General features: G+C 51.7%; 1 protein-coding gene across 5 annotated transcripts in view; it reads left to right on the top strand.

The window, feature by feature from the left end:
- The window catches only part of ttn.2 (titin, tandem duplicate 2), a 173,316-nt gene that overhangs the window by 80,134 nt on the left and 72,827 nt on the right, over positions 1–20,355 (top strand). For 4 of the 5 annotated variants that reach the window (XM_079357879.1, XM_079357878.1, XM_079357880.1 and 1 more), the window contains 38 exons: positions 4,111–4,253; positions 5,919–6,042; positions 6,544–6,810; positions 6,965–7,062; positions 7,148–7,316; positions 7,397–7,666; positions 7,900–8,166; positions 8,501–8,779; positions 9,273–9,681; positions 9,758–9,882; positions 10,037–10,303; positions 10,384–10,653; positions 10,748–11,047; positions 11,199–11,501; positions 11,620–11,807; positions 11,965–12,079; positions 12,209–12,496; positions 12,590–12,741; positions 12,860–13,007; positions 13,104–13,403; positions 13,526–13,813; positions 13,896–14,192; positions 14,607–14,793; positions 14,878–14,993; positions 15,075–15,374; positions 15,457–15,756; positions 15,841–15,946; positions 16,022–16,218; positions 16,307–16,612; positions 16,687–16,840; positions 17,329–17,453; positions 17,529–17,647; positions 17,756–17,936; positions 18,026–18,328; positions 18,497–18,994; positions 19,085–19,387; positions 19,815–19,971; positions 20,073–20,215. In XM_079357879.1, coding sequence (XP_079214005.1) covers positions 4,111–4,253; positions 5,919–6,042; positions 6,544–6,810; positions 6,965–7,062; positions 7,148–7,316; positions 7,397–7,666; positions 7,900–8,166; positions 8,501–8,779; positions 9,273–9,681; positions 9,758–9,882; positions 10,037–10,303; positions 10,384–10,653; positions 10,748–11,047; positions 11,199–11,501; positions 11,620–11,807; positions 11,965–12,079; positions 12,209–12,496; positions 12,590–12,741; positions 12,860–13,007; positions 13,104–13,403; positions 13,526–13,813; positions 13,896–14,192; positions 14,607–14,793; positions 14,878–14,993; positions 15,075–15,374; positions 15,457–15,756; positions 15,841–15,946; positions 16,022–16,218; positions 16,307–16,612; positions 16,687–16,840; positions 17,329–17,453; positions 17,529–17,647; positions 17,756–17,936; positions 18,026–18,328; positions 18,497–18,994; positions 19,085–19,387; positions 19,815–19,971; positions 20,073–20,215 — 8,562 coding nt within the window. Of the gene's footprint in view, positions 1–3,203; positions 3,281–4,110; positions 4,254–5,918; positions 6,043–6,543; positions 6,811–6,964; positions 7,063–7,147; positions 7,317–7,396; positions 7,667–7,899; positions 8,167–8,500; positions 8,780–9,272; positions 9,682–9,757; positions 9,883–10,036; positions 10,304–10,383; positions 10,654–10,747; positions 11,048–11,198; positions 11,502–11,619; positions 11,808–11,964; positions 12,080–12,208; positions 12,497–12,589; positions 12,742–12,859; positions 13,008–13,103; positions 13,404–13,525; positions 13,814–13,895; positions 14,193–14,606; positions 14,794–14,877; positions 14,994–15,074; positions 15,375–15,456; positions 15,757–15,840; positions 15,947–16,021; positions 16,219–16,306; positions 16,613–16,686; positions 16,841–17,328; positions 17,454–17,528; positions 17,648–17,755; positions 17,937–18,025; positions 18,329–18,496; positions 18,995–19,084; positions 19,388–19,814; positions 19,972–20,072; positions 20,216–20,355 lie in introns of those variants that run through there. The other variant, XM_079357882.1, reaches the window with a different exon arrangement.

The raw sequence follows: 20,355 nt of genomic DNA, 5'->3' as shown, positions 1-20,355 counted from the left end.
ACAAAGACAAAGGACAGTACTTATGTGATTGTGGAACTGACAAAACATCAGCAACGCTCCACATTGAAGGTAAAAACACAGTTTGTGTTTGCTGTTTGGCATTCACCTCCATCCAAGCAACTTCCACCTTCCTGATGAACCGACCCCTCATCTCCTCCACCTCCTAACCTCGCCATCTCAAACCTCCTAACCTCTCCTCAAACCTCGTCACCTCTCCTCAAACCTCGTCACCTCTCCTCAAACCTCCTAACCTCTCCTCAAACCTCGTCACCTCTCCTCAAACCTCGTCACCTCTCCTCAAACCTCGCCACCTCCTAACCTCATCACCTCCAGCCTTGTTACCTCTCCTCAAACCTTGTGCTCTTATCCCTTCTTAATCAAGTGTAAACACCTTGATGTGGTCTCTCCCATCACTCCATAACCCCCGCTGTGTGTGGTCTGTCTCCTCGTGTGCCGGTCCAGACACCTTCAGATTGCTTTCATGGTTTCTGTAACTAAACCATCGATCTGAAGAAACAAACCTCCTTTTATGGTTCTTCAGAACCGAGCGGCTCCCTCGATGCTCGAGGTCCAACATGTCCCCTCACTCTGTGTCTGTCTGCTGTTAAAGTCACTGTGTTTGTGTTGAATATGTGTGTGTACATGTTCAGTAAGACTCTCGTCCCCTCTCTTAAACGTCAGCTCGCCACATCAAGGTGGTTCGGCCGTTGTATGGTGTTGAGGTGTTTGACGGAGAGACGGCTCGATTTGAGGTCGAGCTCAGCGAAGACGACGTCCACGGCCAGTGGAAACTAAACGGAGAAGTCCTCAGTCCATCTGCCGTATGTCTTTCATGCGTCCACGCAGATATTCTGTCCCCTGTGCTTTGATTCATTTTCATTTTCAGTGAACCTGAGAGGGAGCGAGGTCATGTTCAGAGACCCTCCTGCCATTGGTTAACAAATGAAAGTGAACCAACCACAGCCTTGCTCTGATCACATTTCCTTTGAGGCCACTTGTTTTATTCTGAAAGTTTGTCGACCACCAACAGGACGTTGAGATCGTGGAAGATGGCGCCAAACACACTTTGGTTTTGTACAACTGCAAAGTGCCTCAGACAGGCGAGTTGGTGTTTACCGCCGCCAATGCCAAGTGTGCGGCCAACCTGAAAGTGAAGGGTGAGCTTTCACTTCCTCACTCTACCTTGGTTGCCTGGGCTGCTCTTCTTCTATGAATCTTAACTGGCTCAGCATTCTTCCTTTTAGTCCTGAGCCGTGCGTGTGCGCCTCGATGTTAACTCAGTGTGTCTGAACCAACAGAGCCACCCGTGTCTTTTATCACGCCGCTGGCTGACCAGCATGTTTACGAGAAGGACGAGGCGAGGTTTGAGCTGGAAATCTCTAGAGAACCCAAAAGCTTCCGTTGGCTGAAGGGATCACAGGAGCTGTCGAACGATGACAAGTTTGACCTGGTGGTCGAGGGAAAGAAACACACTCTGATTATAAAATCTGCCAAATACGAGGACGAAGCCAAGTACATGTTTGAGGCTGAGGACAAAAGGACGTCTGGAAAGTTGATCATCAAAGGTAAATGGAGCCAGACGGCTTCACTGGTGAGATGTCTTCATTGGGGAGGACACGAGTAAGACCAGACCGTGACACTTTATTAGTCCTGTGATCTGTTTGGGTCTGTCAAAAAGCTTTAAATGTGCCCATCATTTCTGTTTGTCAGGTATTCGTCTTGAATTTATCAAGCCGATTAAAGACGTGACGGTGAAGGAGCGAGAAACGGCAGAGTTCAGTGTTGAACTCTCTCATGAAAAGATCCCGGTGGTCTGGTACAGAAACGACGTCCGGCTGCACCCCAGCAAGCTGGTGCAAATGTCGGAGGCCGGCACGGTCCACACGCTGGCCTTCAAGGAGGTCAGCATCGACGACACCGCCATGATCAAAGTGGAGGCCATGAGCAAGACGTCAGAGGCCATGCTCACCGTGCTCGGTTAGTATCTGTCTCTGGAAGGATGCAGCGTCAGTCCCAGAGAGAGAGCGCGTTAGCATCCCTGTGTTTAGCCAGCAGGAAGTTTCTTCTTCATGGCTTCTTCCTGATTTTGTCGTTTGCCTTCCTTCAGAGGGCGACCTGTACTTCACAGTGAAGCTACAGAACTACACCGCCGTCGAGAAAGACGAGGTGATTTTGCCTTGTGAGCTGAGCAAGGCAGCCGCTGAGGTCAAATGGTTTAAAGACGGTAGCGAAATATTCCCTTCCAAGAACATTCTCCTCCAATCAGACGGCAAGAAGCGCACGCTGGTCATCAAGAAGGCAGCGAAGAGCCACAAGGGGGCGTTCACCTGCGACTGTGGCACCGACAAAACCACGGCCGACCTGAACATCGAAGGTAATAAGTGCACTGTTCAGGCCCCTCCCCCGAGACCGTGGTCACCGCCGTTCATCGAAACTCCGCCCCCCCATCCTACATCACTGTGTCCTGTTCTCTGAATGTTCTCATTGTGTGTGACTCCTTCTTATCACCCTGGAGGATCATCCAACCCGAGTCAGTCTTACGACCATATATAGAAACGTACACACCCACACTGTGACATCACTGTAGACATACATATAACCACAACGCAGTACCTGTTTTAAACAGCAGGGGTCAGAGTGTTTGGAGGGTTGGATGATCGTCCAGAGTTCCTCCATGTCGTCTGCTTTTGCACAGATTGTGAGACGCTCTGACTGAGCGTCAGCTGCTCGCACGTTGTCACTGTTTGTCCTCCACGACCATCTCAACCTTCCAGCTGTTCACCGCGTACGACCACGTCATCGCACTCATTTCCCTCCGTGACCTCGGGGTTCTCTAACCGACTGCTCTCAGCTTCACCGCCGCCCTCCTTCTCTCCCTCTAACGCCTGTTTGAACCTCTGCAGAGCGCAACATCAAGATCGTGCGCCCGCTGTACAGCGTGGAGGTCACAGAGACCGAGGCGGCCAAGTTTGAGACGGAGATTTCTGAGGAGGAAGTCCACGCCGCGTGGAAACTGAAGGGAGAGACGCTCCACCCGTCTGCTGTAAGATCAAACGCTGACAGCATTGTCTTCATTTTCAGAAGTCCTCGCTCTCCTGTCAGCTGCTCGCTCACTTTCTGATCATTCAAGTTTGTGGACTTTCGATTTCTCAGGAAGTGGAGATCAAGGAGGAGGGCGTCCGACACATCCTGATCCTCTTTAACTGCAGGAGGGACATGGCCGGAAGCGTGGACTTCTCGGCCGCCAATGCCAAATCTTCAGCTCAGCTCAGGGTCAAAGGTGACAGAATAACCTTCACATGAGTCTGACGCTCTCTTCGAAGAGACAACATAAAATCTGAGTGTTCTTTGATCCATACTTCAGTCTTCACAGTGTTTTCACATGTGGAAGGTGAGTGAATGTGTGCTGCTGCTCAGCAGGCTGCTGAAGGTTTCAGCCTCCAGCAGACGAAGGGTTAAAACATATTCTTCAGTGTGACACTGGCAGGTTAAAGAAGCGTGCCGCTGTCACTGTCGCTGCCAGACGTCTTAAACTGCCCGTTAAAGGGCTCATTCAGGCATGTGAGGAAGCCTGCTGGACATACTTGATGTCGGCGGTTAATCACGATCACGCCGCTCTCATAACACGCTTACAGAACACGGAGCGAAACGTTGGGTAACTCCTGCTCCCAGTCCACATTCTCCTTTCCCAGGAAAAATGCCGCCTGCTGATTGACAGGAGCAGACTGTGACCCCCCCCCCCCTCCATGTTGTTTGACAGAGGTGGGCTCTCAGCCAATCGGGGCCTTTGGTTATTTTGGAAGCCGCATGCCTTATCTAGAGCAGGTTTGCAGTGATTGGCAGTGGGTAGGCCGCGACCCCATCCCTGACTGGTCTCTGGCAGCCATATCCATTTGACGGCAGGTTGTATGCTAATGAGCTGGGCCCCCCAGTGCCAAGTCCCAGGGAGGCCGGCTCCAGTTGTCCTGAGGGCTGCAGCGGCCTGCCTTCAGCTCAACCACACCATGAGGATTAGCCCCTGAGGATTAGCCCGCTCTCCGTGCGGATACTGTTGGATCTATTGACCTGTTTGAGGGGGGGGACTAACCATGTCTTCTCCCCAATCCAAAGCCCGGGAGATCACCCTGATGAGGCCTCTGAAGAACGCCACTGTGACCGTCGGAGAGACCGCCACCTTCGAGTGTGAGCTGTCCTACGAAGACATCCCTGTCGAGTGGTTCCTGGAGGGCACAAAGCTGGAGCCAAGCGACAGAGTAAGTCCCAACACAGCAGAGCCAGAGCTCACACACACACACACACACACACACACACTGATGCTCCCACAGTCCAGGTCCAGGTCCAGGTCCAGGTCCCCTCTCTGTTTGTACACAGTGTTCAGGTTTTTGAGCATATAAGGGCCTGCTGCTGGAGGATCAGGATTCCAGCCGAGTATTCGATCCTGGTCTTTGAGATCAGGCCGGCAGGAGGGCTTTTCTGCCCTGCAAGCGTTTCTGCAGGTTATTTTTAACCAGCTGCAGGAGGCCGAGGAGCCGGGCAGGTGGCAACAGCAGCCACTCCACATCCTTCACTCCTGAAGTCACATGTCCCTCCATGTTTTCACTCCATGCTTCAGGCTGGATCGGAGTCCAGACAGAACGCAGCATGAGCTTGATTATCAGATGGAACCCGAGCTCTCTGAGGGTCTCTCTCTCTCTCTCTCTCTCTCTCTCTCTCTCTCTCTCTCTCTCTCTCTCTCTCTCTCTCTCTCTCTCTCTCTCTCTCTCTCTCTCTCTCTCTCTCTCTCTCTCTCTCTCTCTCTCTCTCTCTCTCTCTCTGGGTTGTGCAAGAGTGATTTAGGGCAACACGCAGCATCATCAGGTGGAGAATAACATTAGACCCAACGAGTTCATTTAGTGTCAAAGAATCTCACTCCCTGCTTTATTTCTTTATTTTGGAGATTTATTGTGGATGCTTTTTGGCTTCTAATATTCATAATAACTCATAATATAATATTCATATATATATATCTATATATATATATATATATATATATATATATATATATATATATCAGTATGAACACAGACAGACGAACGTGAGCTGCGTTGGAATCAAAAATAAAAACATCTGGAAACATCTAAAAAAACAAACCTGAAGCTTTTAAAGGATCCTGTCCCTTTAAGACACTCTGAGCTTCAGTCACATCCAGTTTATCAACACTGATTTAATATTGTTTTAGAGGGCGAGAGAGGGAGAGAGAGAGACAGAGAGAGAGAGAGTGGGCAATCAAAATTTGAGCACTTCAACCTTTTGGCTCAAACATCATCACAGCTTCTCCTGACTTCAGTTTAGTGTGTGCGGCCCGTGCTCGCTCGCTCTCTCTCTCTCTCTCTCTCTCTCTCTCTCTCTCTCTGTGTCTCTCTCTCTCCCTCTCTCTCGCTCGCCCTGATTTCTGCCTGTGTCACCAATAACAGCATTAAAGTACATTAGTAAAGCAGCGATGTGTAAATGTGTGTGTGTGCTCAAACATCAGTTGGAGTAAACAGCAGAGAGCGACTGTGATGTTGTCCTGTTACGGTGTGATCTACAGTCAGCCGTCAGGTGTCAGAGGTCTCCCAGTTTAAATCGGGGGGAAGCAGAGCAGCTGCCTGCGTTCGTTGGAGCTGTCAGGACTCAGCTGACCGAGGCCGTGCAGATTCAGCTGTGTGTCATCTGAACCTGACAGACACGGTTCAGGGAGAAAAAGTCTCCACCATCTTGTTCCTGACTGCTCGCCTGAGAGAAACCCACCATGTGTTCAAACCTCACAAGCTCAATGAACCCTGTCAGCCTTCTTTCACTGACAAAACCATTATACAACCTTTATATATATATACACCCTTGCTCAAGGGCTCCTCGGCAGTGCCCAGGATGTTGTCTTACAGACTGTTTCCCCCCAGGTGGTGCTGAAGGCAGACGGTAAAGTCCACAGCCTGACTCTGAGAGACGTCACCATGAGTGAGGCTGGACAAGTGAAGCTCACCGCCAAAGACTTCCAGACGGATGCTAAACTGATCGTCAAAGGTGAGGACTACAATCATGGCGTCTATTTGTAGTCCAACCTGGGAGTTTAGTCTTATGAGCTTTAAAGGAGCAGTTTGAAATAGTTTGAGCTGTTTAATGTTTCAACATGATGTCTGTCTGTCTGTGTGTGTGTGTGTGTGTGTGTGTGTGTGTGTGTGTGTGTGTGTGTGTGTGTGTGTGTGTGTGTGTGTGTCTGTGTCTGTGTGTGTGTGTGTCTGTGTGTGTGTGTGTGTGTGTGTGTGTGTGTGTGTGTGTCTGTGTCTGTGTCTGTGTGTGTGTGTGTGTGTGTGTGTGTGTGTGTGTGTGTGTGTGTGTGTGTCTGTGTGTGTGTGTGTGTGTGTCTGTGTGTGTGTGTGTGTGTGTGTGTGTGTGCGTGTGCGTGTGCGTGTGCGTGTGCGTGTCTGTGTCTGTGTGTGTGTGTGTGTGTGTGTGTGTGTGTGTGTGTGTGTGTGTCTGTGTGTCTGTGTGTGTGTGTGTGTGTGTGTGTGTGTGTGTGTTCAGAGGGGGCGGTGGAGTTCACTAAGCCTCTGGAGGACCAGACGGTGGAGGAGGAGAAGACGGCCACGCTGGAGTGTGAAGTGTCGAGAGAGAACGCCGAGGTTCAGTGGACCAAAGACGGACAGGAGATCAGGAAGAGCAAAAAGTACGAGATGATCGTTGACGGCCACAAGAGGGCGCTGCTCATCCACGACTGCACTATGGACGACGCCAGGACGTACACGTGTGACGCCAAAGAGTTCAAAACGTCCTGTTTCCTCAACGTTGAGCGTGAGTACAGCTGAGACTGAAGAATAGCTCGTCCACAGGGGGGCGCCAAATCTTCTCATATGAAAAGTGTGGTTCATGAGCTCTAACGAGGCGGAGCAGGTCGGGAGCTCTGAGTGATGGTGGACTCTTAACGTGCCGTCCTTCCTGTCCACAGCTCCACATGTCGAGTTCTCGAAGCCGCTCCATGACGTGGAGGTCCGAGAGAAGGAATCAGCCCGCTTTGAGTGTGAAGTCTCCAGAGAGGACGTGAAGGTGAGCACAGATGATCCGTCTCTGCGCTCCACTGATGAATGCTTTCAGTCCTCCTGGCTGACACGTCTCCCTCTCTGCCTCTCAGATCCGCTGGCTGAAAGATGGAAGTGAAATCAGAAAGGGGAAGAAGTATGAGATTATCGCTCAAGGTCGCCAACACGTCCTCATCATCCACAAGTCCGCGTTTGATGATGAGGCCGAGTACGAATGTGACGCAAAGACCTCCAAGTCCTCCGGCATGCTGACCGTCGTGGGTAAGAAGGACGGACCCGCCAACGAGCTGGACTCACTTCTTTAAGCATGAAGCTAACGTGTTGTGTTTGTCCGCTTGCAGAGGAGGAGGCGAGGTTCACCAAGAACCTTTCCAATGTGGAAGGAACAGAGACGGACAGCGTGAAGCTGATCTGCGAGGTGTCCAAACCCGGCGCTGATGTCACCTGGTACAAAGGAGAGCAGGAGCTGCCGGAGGGCGGACGCTACGAGCACATCGTGGACGGGAAGAGGAGGATCCTTCTCATCCAGGACCTGAAGACGGACGACGTGGGAGAGTACAGCTGCAGGCTGAGTCCCAGCATCAAAACCTCCGCCACCCTGAACATTAACGGTACGCACACACTCACACAAAGATCATCCTTTATTAGAGAGAGGCTGCAGACCTCGCTCGCCCATCTCTCTCTCTCCTCCTGTCTGTCTCCAGTCCACCCATCCAATAACAATGATCAGAACATATCGAGGTCCACTCAGAAGGATCAAAGAAGGATCTGATGTTTGTTGTGTTCTTCACACTTTGAGCCAATCACAGAAGTTTAATCTTTGATGGGCTCTGTGGTGTTTCAGAGCTGGCTGCTGAGTTCCTCTCCAGGCCTCAGAGCACGGAGGTGGTGGAGGGCGAGAAGGCGGAGTTTACCTGCTCTGTCTCCAAGGATTCCTACGAGGTGAAATGGATGAAAGACGACAAAGAGCTGCAGGCGGGAGAGAAATACCAGATGGTCAGCGACGGAAAGAGACGCACTCTGGTCATCAAGGACAGCGAGCCCAAAGACGAGGGCGGATACGTGGTGATGATCGGAACGACCAGAGCCAGCGCTGACCTCACCGTGCTTGGTAAGCCCCGCCCACAAACACAGACACACAAATTCCTTTTTGTAAAGGAAAACGATACGTGGAGACGAAGAGTTTAAAGTTTTATGTGAGAGGATTAATCTAAAGTTTATTTCTTGGCTTTAAACTGAAACTGAGCTGAAGCTTTTATTTTATTTTTAAAAATATAAAAGAAATATTTAAAATAAAATATTAAAAATATATAATATTAAAAAATATGGAATATAAATATGATATCAAAAATGAAATATAAATAATAAAAATAAATATAAACAAAAAAAAAAGCTGAAGCCTCTGAGTGCTCACCGGTGTCTCGGCTGTTTGACTCTTTCTGCAGAGAGACTGAAGGTCATCACTCCTCTGAAGGACACGGAGGCCAAAGAAGGCAGCGAGATCGTCCTGAACTGCGAGGTGAACTCGGAGGGAGCGAAGGCCAAGTGGCTGAAGGACGAGGAGACGGTGTTCGAGAGCAGCAAGTACCTGATGGTTCAGAGAGACAACGTCTTCTCTCTGAGGATCAGAGACGCCCAGAAGGGAGACGAATCAAACTACAGCATCACCCTGACCAATCAGAGAGGAGAACAGGCCAAGAGCTCCTGCAAGCTCACCGTGACAGGTTGGTGTGCTCACTTCCTGTAGAAACATCCAATGATTTATTATCACATCCTAATTAAAGAGGCAGACATTGACTCGTTTAAAAGGCCAAATGAAAGAGTTCTAGAAGCTCGTAGAAGAATAAAGGTGAGGCGTCAGATATAGATCGTAGATAATCATCACTTCCTGTGAATCCAAACGTGGAGAGGAACTGCTGCATCATGACATCACCTTGTTCAAATCACTTCCACCACCAGGGGGCTCCCAACCAAAACAATAACAACAGACGAGCCCCCCAATCAAAACACACTCTGAGTTGACCGTAGTCATGACGACCGGATGAGGCCGAGCTGAGGAAGAGAACATGTTTCCATGATGATGTGTCAGAGTATATGTGAACCTCTCACTGTCTGTGGTTGACCTTCTGTTGCCACGTTGCTCTCCTGTGCAGTGTTTTCAAAAGGATCATCCTGATGCCGAGCTGAACGCAGTCTGATGTGTGTTTTGTTGTTCAGAGGAGAGTCTCAGGTTCGTGGTTCCTCTGGAGGACATCGACACCCAGGAGAAGAAGACTGTCAGCTTCTCCTGCAAAGTCAACAGAGCCAACGCCACGCTGAAGTGGATGAAGGGCGGCCAGGAGATCGCCTTCAGCAAGCGCCTGGTGTACAGGGTGGACAAAGAGAAACACACCCTGACCATCAAAGACTGCACGCTGGCAGATGAGGGCGAGTACATCGCCATGGCCGGCGACAACAAATCCACAGCCGAGCTGATCATCAGCGAGGCGCCGACAGACTTCTCAGTGAACCTGAAGGACCAGACCATCACTGAGTTTGAGGACGCAGAGTTCTCCTGCCAGCTGAGCAAAGAGAAGGCTGAGGTGAAGTGGTACAGAAACGGACGAGAGATCAGAGAAGGACCCAGGTTAGTCTCCACACAGTCCGTCTTTACAACATTTCCTTCCAATGAATATCAATGACTTGTCTCTTCTGTCTTCCAGATACATATTTGAAAAGGATGGAAAGACGTGCACCCTGCGCATCAAAGAGTGCAGACCAGATGATGAGTGTGAATACGCCTGTGGAGTGGACGAGAAGAGATCCAGAGCCAGGCTCTTTGTTGAAGGTCAGTTTCCTTCAAATCCATTCTTTATGAAGTCCTGATCAGTCAAAGTTTATTGAAGTGGACACTGCTCACTCCTTCGTTTAGTGAGAATACATCTGTACAGTGAAGACGTTAGAGTGCTGCACTGATAAACTCAACGTGTCCTGTCCTGCAGAGATCCCGGTGGAGATCATCAGACCTCCTCAGGACGTGTTTGAACCTCCAGGCTCGGACGTGGTGTTCGAGGTGGAGCTGAATAAAGACAGAGTGGAGGTGAAATGGTTGAGGAACAACATGACTGTTGTTCAGGGAGACAAGTATCAGATGATGAGTGAAGGTAAGGTCCACAGGCTGCAGGTCTGTGAGATCAGACCCAGAGACCAGGGCGAGTACAGGATCATCGCCAAGGACAAAGACGCCAGAGCCAAGCTGGAGCTAGCAGGTGAGACTCAGGCCGCAGATTCATTCAAACCCGGAGTGTAAAGAGGAGACTGATGTTGTGTTTGTGTTCGCTGCCTCCAGCTGTGCCTCAGATCAAGACCACAGATCAGACCTACGTCACGGATGCCAGGAAGCCCATCACCATGGCCGTCCCCTACAGCGCCTACCCACACGCCGAGGCCGACTGGCTCTACAACAACCTGAGTCTGCCCAAAGACAACATCCACACGTCCTCTGACCGCACAGAGCTCCGTCTGAAGGACCCGCTGAAGGCCGACGAGGGCCGCTACAAGGTCATCATCAAGAACAAACACGGGGAGGGAGAGGCCTTCATCAACCTGGAGGTCATCGGTGAGTTCTGTGCGATAAACCAGCTCGCCATGGAGACTGCCAGGGAGTCCAGTTCCCCACCCTTCACATCACTCGTATCGTTTTGTTTCTCCAGACGTCCCTGGACCTGTGAAGAACTTGCAGGTAATCGACACAGCTGACGGCGAGGTCAGCCTGGCGTGGGAGGAGCCTGAGAGCGACGGCGGCAGCAAGGTCACTGGCTACGTGATGGAGAGACGCGACGTGAAGCGTAAGACCTGGACGCTGGCCACTGACCATGCAGACAGTCCTGAGTTCACCGTGACTGGTCTCCAGAAGGACTCCATGTACCTGTTCAGAGTCTGCGCCAAGAACAGGGTCGGCAGCGGACCAAACGTGGAGACGGACAAACCTGTGCAGGCCAAGAACAAGTTTGGTAAGAATCCCTCAGAGTCCTGGAGTCTCTCAAGTTCTGATAAAAGATGCTTCAGCTTTTAGATGGTTCGGTTGGCTCTCTGTGATTAAACAGCCGAGGAGACACAACCAATAATTCACAGCGGATAAATCTGACTGTTTCATTGTTCCAGATGTTCCCGATGCTCCTCTGAATGTGATTGTTGGAAACGTCACCAAGTTCGGCTGCACCGTCTCCTGGGAGCCACCAGAGGCCGACGGAGGCTCTCCCATCACCTCCTACATCATCGAGCTGCGTGACAGGACGTCGGTGAAGTGGTCGCCCGTCCAGATGACCAAAGCCGACGAGCTCAGCGCCATCGTCAACGACGTCATCGAGAACAAAGAGTACATCTTCAGAGTCAAAGCCCAAAACAAGGCTGGTGTGGGCAAACCCAGCGCCGCCTCACAGCCCGTCAAGATCATGGATCCCATCGGTGAGAAGAGCTTCTTCTTTTTCATCCAACTTGAAATACATAAAAACAAACAGTGGAGTGAACAGGAGCTCCATCAGTCAACAGACGTTATACTTGTGTTTTTGTGTTTGTGGTGCAGAGCCTCCCAGTCCTCCTCTGAACCTGGTGTGGCAGGATCAGAACAAGAGCTCGGTGCAGCTCAGCTGGGAGACTCCTCTGAGGAACGGAGGGAGCATGATCACCGGATACATCATCGAGCGCTGCGAGGACGCCACCGACAAGTGGCTGCGCTGCAACACCCGCCTGTGCCCCGACCTCTTCTACAAGGTGCTCGCACAGATCCTCCTGTTTCCTGTCATGTGACGCTCTGCACTCAAAGGACCAATGCTTAGTATTCAGACCTCGTCCGAGAGTGACGACATGGAGCTGAACAAAAAGCCTCCACTTCTCTCACACTTGTATCATTCTCATACTTTGATTTCAGGTGTCTGGTCTGAGATATGGAACCAAGTACAACTACCGAGTGTTTGCTGAAAACGCCGCCGGACTCTCTGGACCCTCAAACACCCTCGGACCTCTGCTGGCCGACGACCAACATTGTGAGAATTCCCATGAGGATGCTGGGATAAATATGATGATGAATAATAGCATTGTTCCTGATCAGCTTTAGATGAGGTCAGCTGCTATAACTCGCCCATCATGCCTCTCTCTCTCTCACTTCTCTGCAGTCGCTCCAACGTTGGACCTGAGCGCCTTCAAAGACGGCCTGGAGGTGATCGTCCCTCAGCCTCTCACCATCAGAGTCCCCATCACCGGATACCCGACCCCCGTCGCAAAGTGGACCTTTGGAGAGAAGGAGATGACCACCGCTGACGAACGCGTCACCCTGACGACCAAAGCTACGTTCGTAGAAATGATCGTCCAACCGAGCGTCCGTCCAGACCGAGGCACCTACACCCTGACTCTGGAGAACGACGTCACGTCCGTCTCTGGAGAGATCGACGTCAACGTCATCGGTACGCACACTTATCAGCAGATTATCTGCAGCAAACATTGATCAGTAACATCAACGTGGTCCAATCCTTTGTGTTTCTGTTTGCGTCCTTCAGCTGCTCCGAGCGCTCCCAAGGACTTTAAGGTCCTGGAGGTAACCCGGCAGCACGTGCACCTGAGCTGGGAGGCTCCGGAGCACGATGGAGGAAGTCCTCTGACCGGATTCCAGGTGGAGAAACGGGACATGTCCCGCAAGACCTGGGTCAAGGTAAGAGTTGAAATGTAATATATGATGCATAATGTTACAGTCCCATGCTACACCATAATAACTGTGATCCAGTGTCATCAGATGAAAGACAGCTAACTGTGTCTCTGTTCTCTGTCAGGTGATCACTGGGATCCAGGATCAGGAGTTCACCGTCACAGATGTTGTTGAAGGAAAGGAGTATCTGTTCAGAGTCACCGCTTGCAACAAGTGTGGACCCGGAGAGCCGGCGTACATCGACGAGCCCGTCAACGTCTCCTCTCCCGCCAGTGAGTCACACCAGACCCTGCAGAGTCTTTAGACCAAAAGAAGACCCCTTTGTTTGAGTCTTTAGGAACTTTCTAACCTCTCCCTCTGCCCTCCAGCTGTACCTGACCCCCCAGAGAACCTGAAGTGGAGAGACAAGTCAGCCAGCGGCATCTTCCTGACCTGGGAGCCCCCCAGGTACGATGGCGGCACCGGGATTCGAGGATACAACGTGGAGCGCTGCCAGAGAGGAACTGATAAGTGGGAGCCCTGTGGAGATATGGTGCCTGAACTGAAGTGCCAGGTGACTGGACTGATTGAAGGCCAGTGGTACTCCTACAGAGTCCGAGCCCTGAACCGCCTCGGAGCCAGTCGGCCCTGCAAGGCCACCGACGAGATCCAGGCCGTGGATCCCAAAGGTACCCGGACCGTCTGATTGTTACTTCTTTGAGCTCTTAGTGCAGCAGTTTCTCTCACAGCGAGCTGTTACAACAAACTTCCTGTTATGTTTACTTCCTGTCCTTCTTGTTTGTCCCTGCAGAGGCTCCAGAGATCCAGCTGGACGCCAAGCTGCTGGCTGGTCTGACCGCCAAAGCTGGCAGCAAGATCGAACTCCCCGCCGAGGTGACGGGTAAGCCCGAGCCCCGCATCAAATGGACTAAAGCCGACCTGGTTCTGAAAGCAGAGGACAGAGTATCCATCGATACCAAGCCGGGATCATCCACCGTCACCATCACCAAGACTCAGAGAGACGACAGCTCCACCTACATTATCGAGGCCACCAACAGCAGCGGTCGGGCCACCGCCACCGTCGACGTCAACATCCTTGGTAAGAACGGAGAAAACCATCAAGAGTCTGTCATTTGATTATTTGAGTTTCTGGTCAACTCAAAGATTTCGTCCTGGCACAGATAAACCCGGTCCTCCGGCTGCTTTCGATATCTCTGAGATCACCAACGAGACCTGCTTCCTGGCCTGGAACCCTCCACGTGACGACGGCGGCTCCAAAGTCACCAACTACATCGTGGAGAGGCGAGCGGCCGACAGCGAGATCTGGCACCGTCTGTCCTCTACCGTTAAACAGACCACGTACAGAGCCGTGGGTCTGGTCAAGTTCAAGGAGTACATCTTCAGAGTGTTTGCTGAGAACCAGTTTGGAGTCGGACCTCCAGCTGAACATCTACCCATCATCGCCAGATACCCCTTCGGTAGGTCACGGGACTCAGGACGGAGGTTAACACTAATAAAGCTGCAGTTCCTCTGATGTCTCTAACGCCAAAGAATCCGGATCAGGTCACATGGTTGCAGCCTGGTTCCATAAACTATTTTGCTATTGATAGAGTTGTTGATGAGTTAGCATAATTGGGGGTGTTGTAGCTGTTCCTCAGGAGCTGAGGGTCCACACAGGATCTTGATGAGCTTTAAATATTGTGACGTCTTCTTTGTTGATCGTGAAGGTTAAAGTTCTGTGTCTGTTTGGCTGATCCAAAAAAGCAGCCAGCTAACTTAGCTTAGCATAAAGCTAAACAGCCGACTCCCTTCAAAGAAGAGCATCATCATCTCTTTCCTTAAAGAGTTTTAAGATCTGTGTGGAACATTCAACCCTTCTGTGTCGTCCTCAGACACGCCTGGAGCTCCTTACAAGCTGGAGCCTTCAGACATCGCCAAGGACTCTCTGACTCTGTCCTGGTACGAGCCCGACGAGGACGGAGGCAGCCCCATCACCGGGTACTGGGTGGAGAGACACGAACCCGAGCATGACAAGTGGATCAGATGCAACAAGCTGCCCGTCAAAGATACAAACTACAGGTTAGCCTCTCTCCATCTGTTCTGCTTTCTGTGCTCCAAATGAGCATGAATAAGAATTCAATATGTGGGTGTGTTTACGTGCAGAGTCAAAGGACTTCCCACCAGGAAGAAGTACAAGTTCAGAGTCCTGGCTGAGAATCTGGCTGGAACTGGAAAACCGAGCAAGGAGACAGACATGATCCTCGTTAAGGATCCCATCGGTAAAAAACATTCACTCTGACTGTGTTTAAGAATCTCCAGTCTTCCAGGGAAGGTTCAGCATGGTGCTTTCACTCTTTCAGATCCTCCATGGGCTCCTGGTAAACCCACGGTGAAGGACGTGGCCAAGACTTCCTGCTTCCTGATGTGGACCAAACCGGAGCACGACGGCGGAGCAAAGATCGACGGCTACATCATCGAGATGCTGAAGAGCGGAACCACGGACTGGATTCGTGTTGCCGAGAACATCAACATCCTGGAGCACTTCCTGAAAGGACTGATGGAGAAGCAGGAGTACTCGTTCAGAGTGCGAGCTGTCAACGTGGCGGGGGAGAGCGAGCCCAGCGAGCCCAGCGACCCCGTGCTCTGCAAAGAGAGACTCAGTGAGAAAACTTAACACAACAAACACGTCCAGATAAAACTCCAGAACCCCTCTGAATAATTCACCTGTACATCTCTCCTCAGATCCGCCCTCTGCTCCTCGCTGGCTGGACGTCATCAGCATCAGCAAGAACAGCGCCGAGCTGAAGTGGACGGCCCCCGAGCGCGACGGCGGCTCTAAAATCACAAACTACGTGGTGGAGAAGCGTGACGTCAGGCGTAAAGGCTGGCAGGCGGTGGACACCACAGTGAAGGAGCTGAAATACTCCGTGACTCCCCTCAACGAAGGATCGCTCTACGTGTTCCGCGTCGCCGCTGAGAACTCGGTGGGCGTCGGCCCGTTCTGCGAGCTGGGCGACTCTGTGCTGGCGAAGGACACGTTCAGTGAGTGGCAGAGAAGCTCAGGTCCTTCCTAGATGACTTGTTTTTATCGCTGTATTCTGGTTGAACTCTTGGTGTTTGTTGCAGCTACTCCTGGGCCACCGTACTCTGTCGTCGTCAACGCTGTGACCAAGAGATACGTGGACCTGCAGTGGGAGGAGCCTAAGAACGACGGTGGCAGACCGATCCTCAAGTATGTGTCACCAGTCTTTGTTTGGCTCCACATGTAGTTGGATGCATTTACCTGACCGTGACTCCGCCCCCTCAGGTATTCCATCGAGAAGAAGGAGAAGCTGGGAACCCGCTGGGTGAAATGTGGAAAGACTTCCGGTCCGGATTGTAAGTACAGAGTGACGGATGTCATCGAGGGAACCGAGGTTCAATTCCAGGTTAGCGCCGAGAACGAGGCCGGCGTCGGTCACCCCAGTGAACCCACCGAGATCCTGACCATCGAGGACCCCACCGGTCAGTCCAGTCACCCGTTAGCACTCATTAGAAAGAGGATAGCCGAGAGAAAAAAGGTCTGACTCGCTCTGTCCCGTCTCTCTTCCAGGCGTCCCATCGCCGCCCATCGAGCTGCATGTCACCGGAGCGAGCCGGGACTTCCTGTCCATTGCCTGGAAGCCTCCCCAGAGGGACGGCGGTTGTCAAATCAGCGGCTACCACATCGAGATGTGTGAGGCCGGCACAGAGAAGTGGATGAGGGTCAACTCTCGCCCTGTGAAGGAGCTGAAGTTCCGCGTGGAGGAAGGCGTGGTCCCCGAGAAGGAGTACATCCTGAGAGTGAGGGCCATCAACGCCGCCGGAGTCAGCGAGCCTTCCGACATCTCCGAGAACGTCTTTGCCAAAGAATCCGACTGTAAGAAGCCTCACCTGAAGCGTAAGCTTCAAACCCACACGTGTGGCTGACTGATTTCCTTCCTTTGTGTCCAGGTAACCCCACGCTGGAGTTCCAGACTCTGGACCTGGTCGTCATAGAAACAGAGAAGATGCACATCCCCATCCCCTTCAAAGCCGTCCCCTCGCCCAGGATCACCTGGCACAAAGAAGGGAAGGAGCTGAAGGCCGACGAGCGCCTGAACTTCAGGTAAAAAACTGTTTGAACCATCAAAGATGAATCAGGTCAGGAGCAGCCGGACAGCGTTTCAAGGATGAAATGTTTCTATGTGTCAGAACAAACTCATGTCAACAGAAAACATTGACCTTCAGAACAAACTTTTATACACGTTTTTCATCTCGACAGTCGAATCCTAGAAACCTGATGTGACCAGTATACTGGTATAAAATGCTTCCACTAGGGGTAAAGAGAGAGAGAGCGACCTGCAGGACCAGGGTTAGAGAGGAGTGATAACAAAAAGGGAAAACACATGGAAGTGACAGAGCTGACTGTTGTTGACTTCACTGAGCACCATAAACAGGAAGTCTCTTTAAAGCTTGTTTCTCTCTGGGAGACGTCAGCCTCTGTTTGACACGGTTCACATATTAGAGCTGCTTAATGTCAAACTCCAGGATTCAGTTTCAGCTTTCATGTGCTCTGAGCTGCAGTGGCTGATGGGATAGTTTTTTGTCCCACAGGAAGGAGTACACGTCGTGTCACCTGGAGGTGGAGAGCAGCGTCCACGCTGACGCAGGAACCTACAAAGTCACTCTGGAAAACAAGCTGGGAACCGCCAGCGCCGCCATCAACGTCAAAGTCATCGGTACTGATTTTATTGAAGATTAAAAATGGACCTGCAGGACGACCTCGTCCTCATGCTGTCTCTGTTTGTCCTCAGGTCTGCCCGGCCCCTGTAAGGAGATCGTGGCTTCTGAGATTACCAAGAGCTCCTGTAAAGTCTCCTGGGATCCTCCAGACTACGACGGAGGAAGTCCCGTCATTCACTACGTGCTGCAGGTCCGACACACGAGCGCTTGTTCTTCCCTCTGAGCTGGACTTAAATCCCACCTCCGGCTCTGACAGACGCTCACACGCCTCACTCTGATCTTTGTTTTTTTCATGCAGCGCCGTGAGGCCGGCAGGAGAACCTACGTGAACATGATGTCCGGAGAGAACAAGGTGTGCTGGACCGTCAAAGACCTGGTCCCCAACGGAGAGTACTACTTCAGAATCCAGGCCGTCAACAAGATCGGAGGAGGAGAGTTCGTCGAGCTCCGCAACCCGGTCATCGCCGAGGATCAGAAACGTATGATGAATAAAATGGTGTTTTGATGTCTGAGCAGGGCTGTGAATAGACCTCACACAGGATCAGACCGTACTGTTTGTCCTCCGCAGACATCCCTGACCCTCCGGTGGACGTGGAGACCCACAACCCCACCTCCAGCACTGTCACGCTGACTTGGAAGCCCCCCATGTACGACGGCGGCTCCAAGATCATGGGCTACGTCCTGGAGAAGCAGCTGAAGGGCGAGGACAAGTGGGCCAGGTGCAACGACTTCCTGGTTCCCGTGCTGTCCTACACCGTCAGAGGGCTGACCGAGGGAAAGACCTACACTTTCAGAGTCAAAGCCGAGAACGCCGCCGGGCTCAGTGAGCCGTCACGAAACTCGCCTTACGTCAAGGCCTCAGACGCCGTGGGTAAGGATGACATCACTTCATGCTGTGACCTAACCCAGCTGGTTGCTCTTCTCAGAGTCTCAGAATCTTATCGTACTGCTTGACGCAAGAAGAGTTCATTAAAGACGAAGGGTGAGGAAGCAGATGTCTGTGCACAACTTGAAGTTCATTTGTCTCGTTCTCTCTCAGATCCTCCCAAAGTGTTCCTGAGCGGCAGCCTGCAGTCCGGCCTCAGCGTGAAGCGAGGCTGTGAGATCTGCCTGGACGCCAACATTTCCGGCTCGCCGTACCCTCAGATCACCTGGTTCTGGAACAACCAGGAGATCAGACCCGAGCCGCTCCGCAAGAGGCCCGACAAACCCCTGAAGAAGAAGGTAGAGAAGAAGAAGGAGGAGGAGAAGAAGCCTGAGGAGGAGAAGAAGCCCGAGGAGGAGAAGAAGCCCGAGGAGGAGGGAGCCGCAGAGAAGAAACCCGAGGAAGAGAAGAAGGAGGAGGAGGCAGCAGAGCCCGAGGTGGAGGAGAGCGACTACCCGACCATCAACGAGCGTCTGACCATCAATAACAGCCGCAGGGGCGTGTCCTCCATCATCATCAAGGACTCGATCCGCGCTGACCATGGCGTCTACATGGTGAAGGTGGAGAACGACCACGGCAGGGCCTCGGTGACCTGCGAGGTCAACGTGCTCGGTGAGAGTCTACTTTGTAAATGAATGTCATGGTAGAAGTCCGACACTTTGACGTCAGACTGAGCATCGGGTTTATCTCCTCTGTCCGCAGACACTCCGGGGCCGCCGGTGAACTTCCGCTTCGAGGAGGTGAGGAAGAACTCTGTGGTCTGTAAGTGGGATCCTCCTCTGGACGACGGTGGCAGCGAGATCCTGAACTACTGCCTGGAGAAGAAAGACAACTCCAAGATAGAGATCGGCTGGAGCAGCGTCACGTCCACGCTGAGAGGATGCCGTTACCTGGTGCCCAAACTCATCGAGAAAAAGGAGTACATCTTCCGAGTGCTGGCCGAGAACAAACACGGAGCCGGTCCTCACTGTGTCTCCAAGCCGCTCATCGCCAAGAACCCATTCGGTAAGAAGAGTCCAACATAAACTCATCAAACCCTCTTTACTCTGCAGCAGCCTCTACCATCAGTGTGTGAATGTGTATGAATGGATGAGTTCATACTGATGGACTCTGCAGCAGCCTCTACCATCAGTGTGTGAATGTGTATGAATGGATGAGTTAATACTGATGGACTCTGCAGCAGCCTCTACCATCAGTGTGTGAATGTGTATGAATGGATGAGTTCATACTGATGGACTCTGCAGCAGCCTCTACCATCAGTGTGTGAATGTGTATGAATGGATGAGTTAATACTGATGGACTCTTTACTCTGCAGCAGCCTCTACCATGTGGAGGTGTGGCCTGTGTTAAATCCCTTGGAGTCGTCAGAAGGAGAGAAAAGCTTGAGTCCATTCAGCATTGAAATTGAATTGTGTGTCTTGGTCCTCTGCAGAGACACCTGAGGCTCCTGATAAGCCAGAGATTGATGACATCACAGCCAACAGCATGCTGGTCACCTGGAACCAACCCAACGACAACGGCAGCCCCATCCTGGGATACTGGGTGGAGCGCCGCGAGATCAACAGCTCTCACTGGACACGAGTCAACAGGTAGGAAAGTCAACAACAGAACCTTTGCTTCCATGTTTAGACAGTAAATATCAAAATCACTTAGACGTCCAGGTTTGCTCACGTGTCGCCCTGACTTTCAGGAACATCGTCCCTGACACCGAGTTGAATGTGGAGGGTCTCATCGAGGGGCTGACTTACATCTTCAGGGTCGCAGCTGAAAACCAGGCCGGCCCCGGAAAGTTTAGCGTACCATCAGAACCTAAGACCGCCCAGGCCCCGACCTGTAAGTAACCTTTGATCCAACCTGTGATGTGTGAGGCTTAAATCAACGGTTACATCTCTGTCAAACTGCACACAAGTTACTGACATCCCAAAGTGACGCAGCTCCTCACACTACATACTACAGACTCAGTGTCAGAGATC

Source organism: Symphodus melops (genome assembly GCF_947650265.1).
Source record: "Symphodus melops genome assembly, chromosome: 12".
Classification (NCBI taxonomy): domain Eukaryota; kingdom Metazoa; phylum Chordata; class Actinopteri; order Labriformes; family Labridae; genus Symphodus; species Symphodus melops.
The sequence above is the reverse complement of the archived record's forward strand: the minus strand, read 5'-3'. Positions and strand labels throughout refer to the sequence as shown.